Raw genomic sequence first — 12290 nt, 5'->3', positions numbered from 1 at the left:
TTACTTTAATGTGATGCATGATATCATGGGCAGTTTTCTTTGTCTGCAGGCTGCAAAACTGTCAAATATTTAATGATTTCCACTACTCTCATGACTTGATCCATTCAACAATATGCTCGCCTTCTCTGCAGAGCCATCCAGGAGAAGCTGAGTAACTGTCGCTCTTAGTTTAGCTTATTTTAGAGCAACATCCACCACTTACAGGAATCAAGTAGCTACAGTACCCGACAGCTAACCTAACATCTCAAGAGGATGGAGCAATACTTTCATTTGGTCATGCTGTCACAAACACGAGTGGATTTCCAATTTCTTGTCCTCAGTGAGCAGAGGAAACTTGGTGGGTGGAGTTTGGTGCAGAGAAAATAGTTCCTAGTGTTTGTAATTTTTTTGAGGAAAAAGTTAAATTATTAATAAGTAGCAACCAGCAATCAAATTATAGCTGAATAACCATCACGTTATGCTGTTTAGATGACTCAGGAGTTTTGTTTGACTCATCTTGGCTTGTTTTTCTATGTGAAGATTAACAGCAAATACTTTGGTTTGCCCTCTTTTCCTTTATCTTTTCTGTTCCCTCCCTTTGTCTGCCTCTTCTTCCAGTCTTTTTTAATTAATTTACTTTCTTTTGTCTACTGCTCTCTTCCTCCTTCTTTCCAACCATACTCCCTTCTCCCTCCTACCCCTTCCTTCGTTGTTCTTGTCCTGTTTCCTTCTTTTTCTCTTTCTTTTCCACGTTACTCCTTTATTCTCCTTCATCATTTCCAAAATAGCTTTCTCTTGTGCTGTACTCTTTTCTTTTAGCTGCCGTCTGTAACTTCACGAGGAGAATTTTATAAAAATGTACATTTTCTTTGTTTTTTCAGGGATCTGAGCTCGTTAACCTGCCGGGGAAATGCTGCCCCGAGTGTTCGTCTGCGAAACCTTCCTGTGTGCACAAGGGAAAATCCTACAAGGTACTTCTATCACAAGTGTAGATTTTACTTTGAGCTTGTTTGCTTATAAACAAAATTGCAAAATCGGGCAAAGAATTCCTACTGTGTGGGAGAGACGAAGACTCCACAGGGCTTCTTTCCCTTTACATAAGAAAAAAAGAAGCTAAGTGGCATGAAGTCTCTCTGCAGAGGAGGCTGTTAGGAAAACAAACACATCGCTATTAAGCTACACAAACACAAACTCGAAACACTGGAAATTACAGTTGCATTCAGACGGAACATGTGTGTTTTTTTTAGACAGAGCTGTGAAATTAATCAGGGCTTTTTAGGTCACAATCTTTTGTTTGTGTTCTTTTAGAGGCTCTTCAGCTTCATTATTCATAGGTTAGACCTGGAAAACCACAATGCAAAGCTTTAATTGTTTCACATTGATGGGGACGATGCTAATGTAGCGCTGCAGGATGGTGAACGACACTGTGGCTCAGAGCGAGTGTCGGGAGAACTATTATCCTTTTGAATAGATTGTTCTTTGTTCCCATGAGGAATTAATCTTACCACGAGTAAATAAAAACAGATAGATACTGCATACTTATTACGCGCCTACACACATTTATACACGGTTGTATCAGCTTTGGAGTTTTCCTGTGATGGGAGAGAGTCACCGAAAGGTTAAAGCTGCAGGTTTGTGACGGGATGATTACTGGTTTGAATTCACGAGTGACTTGGAAAATAACAGCTCGGGACGTTAATGAGTTAGAATAATGAACTGTGTTTACCCAACACTTATCTTCTGGTTGATTTAAAGGCACATTAACAGACTATTTACAGGGAAACTGAAAGAAATGAAACAGTTTTCAGGTGTTTATTTGAAGCTGTGATTGGTCTAAATGGGAACATTTTATTACAACCTTAAGTATAATAAATAAAAAGAGGTTTGCAACCTGCCCTGCATAAAAGAATATCTCAGATATGAATATAAAGTGTCCTGTTGAGCCAAGGTTCTCTCTCTCAGCCCAGCTCAGATTTATACTGTGCGTGTGGGGGGCTTATGCTAATTGACCAAATCATTTTTAACTTATGAAGTTTTAAAGATGGATTAAATACAAGTGAGAGAAGAGTGTGCAGAAATCAGCTGGCACCATAACATTTTTAGATTTCTCGTCATGCACAGATCGATCAAGCTGAATAAAAAAAGTTTTTGCTTTTATTCTTGATGCTAAGCCAAGCTGTTCACATCATTTGTCACACAGGTAGTTATTTTCTCACCTCTGCAAAGAAAGCTGATTGGGATTAAATAGCATAGATTCACTTCCGTTGAATTGAATTGAATTTTATTTATATATCACAGAATAAAGCAACATTTGCCTCAAGGTGCTTTATATTGTAAGATAAAGACCTTACAGTAAGATGAAGAGAACAGAGAAAACCTCAACAATAATATGACCCCATATGTGAGCATACGAGTGCTTTGGCGACAGTGGGAAGGAAAAACTCCCTTCAACAGGAAGAAACCTCCAGCAGAGCCAGGCTCAGGGAGGGGAGGCCGTCTGTTGGGACCAGTAGGGGTGAGAGGAGGAAGACAAAGACATGCTGTGGAAGAGAGACAAAGATTAATAATTACAAATGTCACTTAAACAACAAACTTATTAAGCTCGGATTGATTTTGTACTTATAACTGTGCTCATACGTACGATCACGCAAACAAAAAGTTTTCTAAGGACTCCATGAAATGGAAAAACTGATGAAACTTGTGGTTTCCATCCATAAGAGGGTAGGTAGCTGCTACATGCTGCTAATCAATTATGCTTCACATCGGCACATGTGAACACCTCTGCAAAAGCTGATGTTTTGGCAGCGTGCTCGTCTGGAGCAATCAGGTGTGTTAACACAACAGCAGAATCTTCCCAGGAGTGGATGTCTCAGACTTTCACTCCAAGGTCTGGCTGTGCAATGCTGAGAGAAGCTGCAAAAGCAGCTACATCTCAGACACTACGGGTTTCAGTTAGCATGTTAAATATTAAAGTGCAATTAGAAAAACAAGTGTAGCTTTTTTGGATGAGTTGCCCCGAGAAAGCCTCTGCTCTCCAAAAAGAACATGGCAGCGTGACTTCAGTTCGCTAAATTGCATCCAAACAGACAACAAGACTTCTGGAAAAATAGTCATAACACACAGCGCCATGTTTGGTAAACCCCAAACGCAGCAAATCGGGGCAAACACCTCATACCAGCTGTCAGCACAGTGGTGGAGAGGTGATGATTTGGGCTTGTTTTGCAGCTGAAGGATGTGTGCACTTTGCAATCATTGATTCAAATATGAACTCCTCTGTATACCAAAGTTTTCTAGAGTCCAGCGTGAGGCCATTTGGCTTTGCCAAAAATGGGTCATGCAACAGAACAATGATTCAAAGCACAGCCACAAACCTACAACAGCAACCTACAACTAAGAAAAAGAATCAGCCAAGTTAAGGTCTGGACCTCGACCTTGATTGAAAGGCTGTTATGGGACCTTAAAAGAGCTGTGCTTAAATGAATGGCCACAAACATCAATGAACTGAAGTAGTTGTATAAAAAGGAGTGGATCAGAACTTAAAAACGATGTGAGAGACTGATAAAATCAAGGTTTATCAGTCTCTTACATCGTCAAGCTAAAGACAAGCTTTGGATCATCTCGTTCTTCAGAGGACTGAAGTCTAAAACTCTTCAAGGAAAAAAACCTATTATCTGCAAATGAGGAAAACTCGCTCTTACACCTGTAGAATTTCTTAAATAACGGTAGTGCTGGTGTCAGAGCCAGGTGACGGCACACGTTAGTTTTTAAAGCGATCTGCTTGGTTCCCTGTGTGGACAGTAGAAAGTTTGAAAAGTCTTCACAGGTTCTTGAAAAATGTTTCAGTTTTCCATGTGAGGCTCTTTTCCCTTTGTGACTGACATTCCTGCTGTCGCCTGTTCGAATATCTCCCCTTAGTGGGCCTCAGTCAGTTCACTCTTTCTGTTTCAAAAAACATATGAGAGTCGTGACTGTCAGCCTTCTTTTAAAACGGACACATGCAGCTCATTAGCATTCAGACCACAGCCTTCTCTGTGTGGCATCCTTTTTAATCGTTAATCAGCTTCTTCAAAGTCAAAATCCTTTTCTTTTCAGTATTTTCCACATTCTGTCCGTCCTCTATAAAAGCCTTTATCGCAGTCACACTTTAAGCATAATGAGAACATTAACCTCCCATTTACAGCTGCAAATACTATGTCCTCTCTTTTATAGAACCTTGCTCGATGGAGTGATGGCAGTTGTCGTGAGTGTGAATGCCACGATGCCCAGGTGACTTGTTATCTGAGATCCTGCCGTACTTGCCCTCTGGGCACCCTGGCTGTCATTCAGGACGGCCAATGTTGCCCCGAGTGTCACCAAGGTATGTATGCAGGAAAAGTGACACACACACACGCATGTCGGGTATTCATATCTTGTGGGGACATCTTTTGGACATACTGCTTTCCCTAGCCACTTACCCTAACCATCAAAAACAAATGCCTAAACCTAACCATAACCCAATTGTAAAACTACCCGTTTCATACATTCACCAGAATCATTTTGACAATGGAGACGACCATAACCATTAAAATGTCTGAGAGTACTCACTAAAAACGTATAAAAGTTTAAAGTAAAGTTTAAAACAGTTTTTAAAGTATAAACGTCCTACCTGGCATATTGAAATGTTTGAAGGTACACTGGATTTCTTATCTTTGCCTGCCTAAAGTCGAAGAAACTGTTTTTTGTGGATTTTCTTTGATTGACTTTTTCCCCTTGTATGTTTGGTTTTTGTTTGTGAAAAATCAGGAGTCATGAATGAAAACCTGAGTTTCTGATTCTGTGAAACATCTCTGCCCCCTCCAGAACGTTTCCTGAGCAGAGCTCTTTATCTTTTTCTCCCCTCGTTATCAAACGCCACGTCTGTACTGCTCAGGTGTAAATGTGTTTGTCAGTTCATTCATCCTGAAAGTATGTAATCAAAATCGTGTTCCCTGTAAACGAGACGCTGTTTGGCTAAAAAGTGAAATCATGCAACATCGTTTTTGTTTTTCCTTTGTGATGAATGTGCTGTAAGGCGATCTGCTCCGTGTGTGTCAGCATGTCATCAGCTACACACTGAGAGTGTAACAAAAAGTCTTTCCTCACTCTGTCACTGCCAAATTCTCATTCATGTCGGCATATTAATATTGATGTTAATGTGTGCATTAATCTAATGTTGTTCAACAACATTGGTGGTGATGTGAGTTGAATTTCTGGGTCCTTTTTGTTCTTTGCTGTAGGTGCTTTAATTTTTTATCGTATTGCCTCCTGGTTGCACTCTTTCTCCTTGGCAGAAAATAAACCTATTTAACAATTAATGATGAGAAAAAACTTTTACTGGCAAGAAAATGAGAGGATGAGTCAATAGCAGTGAGTTTGGCCCGAACAGGTGCAAATAAAAACTTATTCCAAGTGGAAATACCACAAATTAAGAAATAAAAATTCTTCCAGTGACATTGAATTATGGCTTCTAGCTGATTTCCTCCTGTAAACCACATCAAAGCTCTTATGTTTCACCGCCCTCCTTGAAAGAGGCGGCTCCATCTGTCTTAATGACTGAAAATGGGTATATTCACAGCCAGCAATTATAACCATTTTCTCATATAAATAAATAACCTAACAGGCAATTAAACACAGGGACCACATTGTTTAAGTTCAGGCAGACTTGTAATTCAGGTTGGCTGCGTGAGTGACTAATTACAGCTGGGAAACAGAGGCATTTTTCATTGCGCCATTCAAAGGTTCAGTTTGATACAACAATAGTTGAAGCTGTTTAATTCACATTTATTGTCTCCGTGTTTTACGTCCCTCGGCAGTCTTCATGCTCTCTCAGTTTTTACTGTATTTCTACCCAGCAGAATATTCAAATGTCTCAAATCTAAAGTATGCATATGCTCAGACAAACAGTCTAATTAGTCCACAACACGGAAAACAACATGGGAAATGTGTAAAATGTAATATCCTGGAGTAGCCGATTGTTTTATTAATCTGAGTACCCAGTGCGCCCAGTAGGGAAAAAAAGATCTGCACTAAATGATTTAATTTATGCAGTAAATTCACAAAAAACCACACTCATTAATCATATTCACAAGCGTGTATGCTGGTGTCGACCAATTCAAACAATAGACTGAGAATATTCTAAAAATAAATACATTATTCTATTCAGTTCTGTTGTTTTTGTTCACGCTGCTTTTTCCTAATCAGCATTTCAGCAAATCCAGTCACTCCTTCACTCTCATGAACCGTTTACCTGCATCCAACCAAAACTTGCCCACATTTAGCAGAATTAGGACTATGAACAAACATCTTGTCCCTTCATTTGATTTGACTTGATTTCATGACAGTTTCGTCATAACCACGTGTTAGTAAACAACAAGCCTTTAAAACAGGGGTGTCAAACATAAGGCCCAGGGGCCAGAATTTGCCTGCCAAATCCCCCAGTCTGGCCCAATCTGAAGGAGAGCATAGAATTTGGACTTTAACTGTATTTTAACAGCATTTACTTCTGGTAAAGACCTCCGCCATTTCCATTCATATCACACTAAAGTAATTATGTAGTAGACAAATAAAAATAATTTCATGAAAACAATTTTATTATTTCTGTCATTACTGGAGAATTGCATGCAATAGTATGCCCATGATGGTCCGTAACAGATATATTCATGTCTGAATAGAAACTGATTTAAACAAGGTTAGCTCACTAAATTAACATGCCGATGTGATAAATTCACATGTCACGTGTTCGGTTATTAACCCTGGCTCCTTTTTCCTCCCTGCCAGTGATCTGAACATCCCAACTGAGTTCGGTTTGTGGCTAAAAATAGAAAAGGGGGAAAAAAGATCACAACCTCCTTTTCTTTCATTCGCTCTCATTTTTTGCTGGAACTGTAAATCATCCTTTAAGCCTATTAATCATGGCTGTACACCGGCCCAGAGGTCCGTAGCCTCTTTTCTGATTGGGCAGTTCATACCTGAGGGGCATAACCAGAAGTCGTGCAGTGTTCAGGTCTCATGGGGAAAGATGTCAGCTTCTTATTTTGCTTTGATCTGACCCAGATGAGTTATTTGAAATTGATGAAATACGTTTCAAAGTTTCATACTTAGCAGTAAAATCTATTTTCCTAACTTTCGAATATGATGCCATAGGTGTGTTAACCTGTGTGGGGCTGCATACAGGTTAATACACGGCAAGGACGCCGTGATAGTTTTGAGATAAAAATCTCCTTTGTGACTCCTTCAGTGAGGAGCCTGCAGCCTAACTGTTCGTCTCAGCTTGGACACATTAATAATTGTATTATAATCTCATGCATTTATAATGTTTGTAATAATATACGAAAATGTGAGACACTGTTAGAGTCACACATTACGTTCGGTCCCATTCATTTTGTCACCGCGAAATAGGATCAGTCCTAAGTGAGCGTTTCCTTAACTTAATATTTTAATTAAATATTTTAAAATATGTTTCGAGCCGTTTCTAAGCATGTGGAGATAATATAAACTAATTAGATAACTCTGTTTCCTGTACTCTTACAGTAAATCTCACACTGTAACAAATTTCATTGTTAAATTTTGGTTACCAGATAACATTAGCCTGTTATTTTATGGCTCACTTAGTGTTTTATTGCCTAACATTGACAGAGTAATGATACAGCCTAAACATGAACAGTTCTTTTTCTTAAAACTGTGTATCCACCTGAGCCTCAGTCATGGCCCATTACTGTTGTGAGGTGGAGTGTAAAGCAGGACCAAAATGCAGGACACAAAGGCAGTCAGTGTTAGACAAAAGCAAGATATTTATTGGCTGTTTGCAAAGCCAGTGAGTCAGTACACAAAACAACAATCCAAAAAGTTAACGGGGAATTACAGAAAACAGGAAGCAGAGAGCATAGACAAACAATTTGACAAGGAAAAAGAGGGAGACTGAACCGTTTGTACACCGCGGGCCGGCTGGGAAAGGAAATAAACAAAAGACAAAAACTAAACATGGAGACAAGAAGACTCAGTCATCAAAGAAACAGAATCAGAGGGAACAGACAGGGTAACACTGAGGGAACCAAACACACAAGACATAACAAACACTAGCACTCGAACTGTGAACTATCAAAACTCAAACAATCCAATAAAGCTAAAGCTCAACCTACTTAAACAATACTGAAAACACAGGATCACGAAACAACGTCTTTTACCCAAAAAAAACGTGACGTAAAAACAGAAATCAAAGACTCAACAATGTCACAAGAAATCAAACTGACGTTTAAAACAATAAAGAAATCATGAACCAGATTCAAACATGGTACATGAAGTCATTTCAGTTTAACATAGTTTGGATCATTGATGTGCTGCTCAGGGTTTAGAGCTGTTGCTAATTTCCAACCCTTGTCCCTTGTTGTGCTTTTACAAGATTCACCAAATATCAGTAACAGAATTAAAACCAATAAAACAATTAAATCAGGAATCCAAACACAAAAATCAAAACTTCAAACCCTAGAATAACAGTGAAAAACATACATACTGTACATATTCACCAAGAATCCAAAAACCTAAATACAGACAAAAAATCCTGAAACAGTTTCCAGATAAACCTCAGCACAGCTGTGTGGAAGCAACACTGATAAATTACTAATCATGTTTTTGTGTTTGCCAAAGAAAAATAAATAATGTAATCAATCAAAAAATATATATATATATATATATCAGATACAGGTGGGAATCACCATACATCCCACGATACGATATTATCACAATACTTAACGCACGATACGATATTATTGCAATTTTTTAAAAATATTTTGCGATATTCAGATTCTGTACATAAAGGTAAACTTTATCAATATTCATTTTATCTAATAACAAAGTCTCACACTCAGTCTTTCTCTCATTTCAGTTTTATTGTTGACAAACTGAACAGTTTGTATTACAGTCTAGTCCAACTTAACTGAATGCAACCATCTGGTACAATTATAGCTATTCTGAACTATGCAATATGAAAACTATGCAGCCCATTCAGCAACTGAAGAATTTGAAAGTAAATTAAAACAAAATATAATTTTACATTAAATAAAAAAGTTTTAAACTTAATTAAAATAAAACATGTTTATTGCTGCCAAATAAAGAGTTAAACACATTTGGACTTGAAGGAATGTCAGGATTCTTGCTCAGAAAAAGGAGCTGATCAACATGCTCTGAAGTCAGAGCATGTTCCAGTCCACAAAAACGTTTTTGTAACAAAATATCGATTTCTGCTGTCCCTGTATCGATACATTATTAGCAAACAAAATATCACGATACTACACAGTATCGATTTTTTTCCCCCACCCCTAATATCAGAAAGCATTTACAGTATGTAACCTTATATTATTGTTTGAAAAACTCTCCCAAGGCCTACTGTGACGTGACTCCTTACAGGGGCTGAGATGATTAATAACTGCATGGATGCTACATAAATAAGCACACCATTAAAAGAGCTGTTTACCCCAAAATAAAATGTTTTATTTTCTTCTGGTGCTATCAAGCCGTTTAAGTTATTTTGGTGCGAGTTGCAAAGTTTTGGAGATATCAGCTGTACAGATTCAAAAAAAAAAAAAAAAAAATCAACTTAAGTGTCTCTTCAGAAATCTTGACCCATTTACTTAAAAAGAAAAATATAAACGTTGTTTTGAGCAGTTTCACCTAAAATCTATTTTCTTTCTACTAAACAAGTACTTTTTAAACCTCTTAATCACCACCTTATCATTGCTTAATCGGTTTTGATTATCAAAATTAGGAACGGTTGAATTAATCTGATGCCATTTGGAGCTTTATTGTCTTAAATAAAGAGTCTTATGATTGAAAGTTGGCAGAGTTAGGTGGATTACAGTGAGGCACTGCCTTTTTAGTGTGTGTCAGGGTGTGAAATGACTAAAACTCATCAGCCAAATGTCTGTAATGTTGGCAAGTTGGCTTATTTTCCAGGCTATGGCACATGACCAGCCTCAGGTGGAGGTCAAGCTTGTACAAACAGTAAAATTGGCAGTTATTTTTTTGCCCTCTTACACTTTTATAAAGCAACAGCACAACAACAACCGTGTCTAATATTAACACATCTGCAGTTTTCCAGAGTGAGGCTTTTCTCATTAGGTGTTTGTCATTATCGGGGCGGTGTTGTATGGTTAAGTGCGCCTGGATCCACACCTCTGGATCAGTTGTTTTAATACAACTGTTAATCAATGCTGCAGTTTTTTAATTTTGTGCCTCAGGGACTCTGGCTCGTCACGCTTGTGAGAAAATTAAAGTACAGCGCGAGAGCGTCGAGGCAGCGTTCTGTAAACAGCAGCTTGGATCAAAGTGTATGATTTCTGAACCTGCCCTATAGTGTGGGCTTATCCTCAAGACGAGACAAAAGCTATTCTGGTTCACTCAAGGCAAAGAAGAAAGATTCCTGTAAGCAGTCATGAGTTCTGTGCTGTATTAAAATATACTTCTTTGTTTTCACTAATATTCAGGAACTAATTTTTTGCAGGAAGAGTGGAGAATACCGTCATGGTCTCAATGCAAGATAGTGTTTGGGCGTGGACTGTCCTGTGTTATTGTTACAGTCAATGCAACTCTTAAACTGATATCTTTAAGTGAGAAGCATTTCGTGCCTGCAGCTTGTTGTTGTTAAGACTCTTCAGAGAGTACAAAATCCAGGTGAAAACCAAGGAAATAACAAACAAACTGATCTTTAAACCCAACCAAGAATGTTTTATTGTCCAAAAAGTTTCACTGCTTCACTCTCGCTGAGTCGACTTAACCTAAATGATTAACTTTATTGACTAATTCTAACCAAGTTTTATTCCCTAAACATTACTGCCTAAACCTGCCTAAGTAGTTCTTAATGCCTATAAACCTAATGCTACAACCACATTAGAGAAAACAGAGACCCTGTATGGGCTCAAATTGTGGTCATAAATATTTTGTACTTCAGGATTTGTATGTGTACAAAGAATTTGTGTGTGGACTTAGCCAAAAAATACGTGTGAAACTCTGCACTCAAGTTTCAAGTTACAAGTAGGAATTTTGACCCTATTTTTCTTCCTTTCATCTGATTGGTCAATGTCATGTCAATCACAAATTTAACAATCCAATCAGAGAATAGATGGGTTTGGCTGTCGGAGGGGCGCTTTTTTATTTTGCTAATTGCTAACTAAAAGCCAAGGATCCAGAATTTGTTGCACTGGCTGCTGAGCTCTGTGGGGCTCCTTGTCGTTTCTATCTCTGACCTTTTTCTGAACAGAAACTCAGAGTTTGAGTTTCTGGTTTTGTTTTTTTTTATCTTCAAATGTTCAATAAAAACATGTATCGCTAATTCATAACGAAGAAAGCTTTGTAACTATCCCCACTAGTGAAGACTGTCATTTCCACAGCACTAAAGGAAAACGCTGGGCTGGCATGTAAAAGGGCATTTATTCTGCCATGACCTGATGCTCCATAAATCACCCCTCCAATAGCCAAACCCATCTCTTCTCTGATTGGATTGTTAAATTTGTGATTGACATGACATTGGCCAATCAGATGAAAGGAAGGAAAATAGGGTCAAAATTCGTACTTGTAACTTGAAACTTGAAACTTGAGTGCAGAGTTTCACACGTATTTGTTGGCTAAGTCCACACACAAATCTTTTTTTACACACACAAATTCTTTTTACACATACAAATCCTGATTTACAAGTACAATATATTTATGACCACAATTTGAGCCCATAACTCTGGCTTCAACCAAAGAAGTGTGACCGTGACCAATAAATTTGCAATCTTGTTGCGTTTGGTTGCTCACAGTCAGTTGCCATCTTTAACCTCCTAAGACCTCAACTCTTCCACGGCATGCATTTTTAATTTGTCTTTGATATTTGGGCATATTGGGACCTGATGAATATAAAAACAAAGAATTTCCAGATTTTTTTTTTTTTTTACCTGATTTTTGTTTCTGACAAAAATGAGATCCACATATGAGGATATTCGTTTAAAATTTCAATAGAACAGTGGCAGTATAATGTCCTCGTAAGTGGATATCAGGCCCTTGTAGAGCAAAATTTAGTATTTTGGTCTAGACAACACAAAATGTGATGTCCACATATGTTGTCACCAGGCCCTAGGAGGTTAAAGCAACTTTGGTCTGTTAAGGTGGTGATAAAATGGCAATTAGAACAAGTCAGTCTGTTTTCACAACTGTAAATCTGTTGGCGTATGCATATATAAAAATTCACATGAACTATTTACATTCAAAGTCAAGGCAGAACGTCATCGACTTTAAAAAGAAATTCACAGATTCCTCCATAA

At 38.1% G+C, this 12290-nt stretch overlaps 1 protein-coding gene across 1 annotated transcript in view; it reads left to right on the top strand.

Annotated features, from left to right (window-relative positions):
• fras1 (Fraser extracellular matrix complex subunit 1) overlaps window positions 1-12290 on the top strand; it is a 310089-nt gene that overhangs the window by 119525 nt on the left and 178274 nt on the right. The window contains exons 10-11 of the mRNA XM_026186630.2: window positions 861-950; window positions 4189-4336. Coding sequence (XP_026042415.2) covers window positions 861-950; window positions 4189-4336 — 238 coding nt within the window. The remainder of the gene's footprint in view (window positions 1-860; window positions 951-4188; window positions 4337-12290) is intronic.

This window comes from Astatotilapia calliptera, chromosome 12 (assembly GCF_964374335.1).
Source record: "Astatotilapia calliptera chromosome 12, fAstCal68.1, whole genome shotgun sequence".
Classification (NCBI taxonomy): domain Eukaryota; kingdom Metazoa; phylum Chordata; class Actinopteri; order Cichliformes; family Cichlidae; genus Astatotilapia; species Astatotilapia calliptera.
Note: the sequence above shows the minus strand (reverse complement) of the source record. Positions and strands in the feature narration are given on the sequence as shown.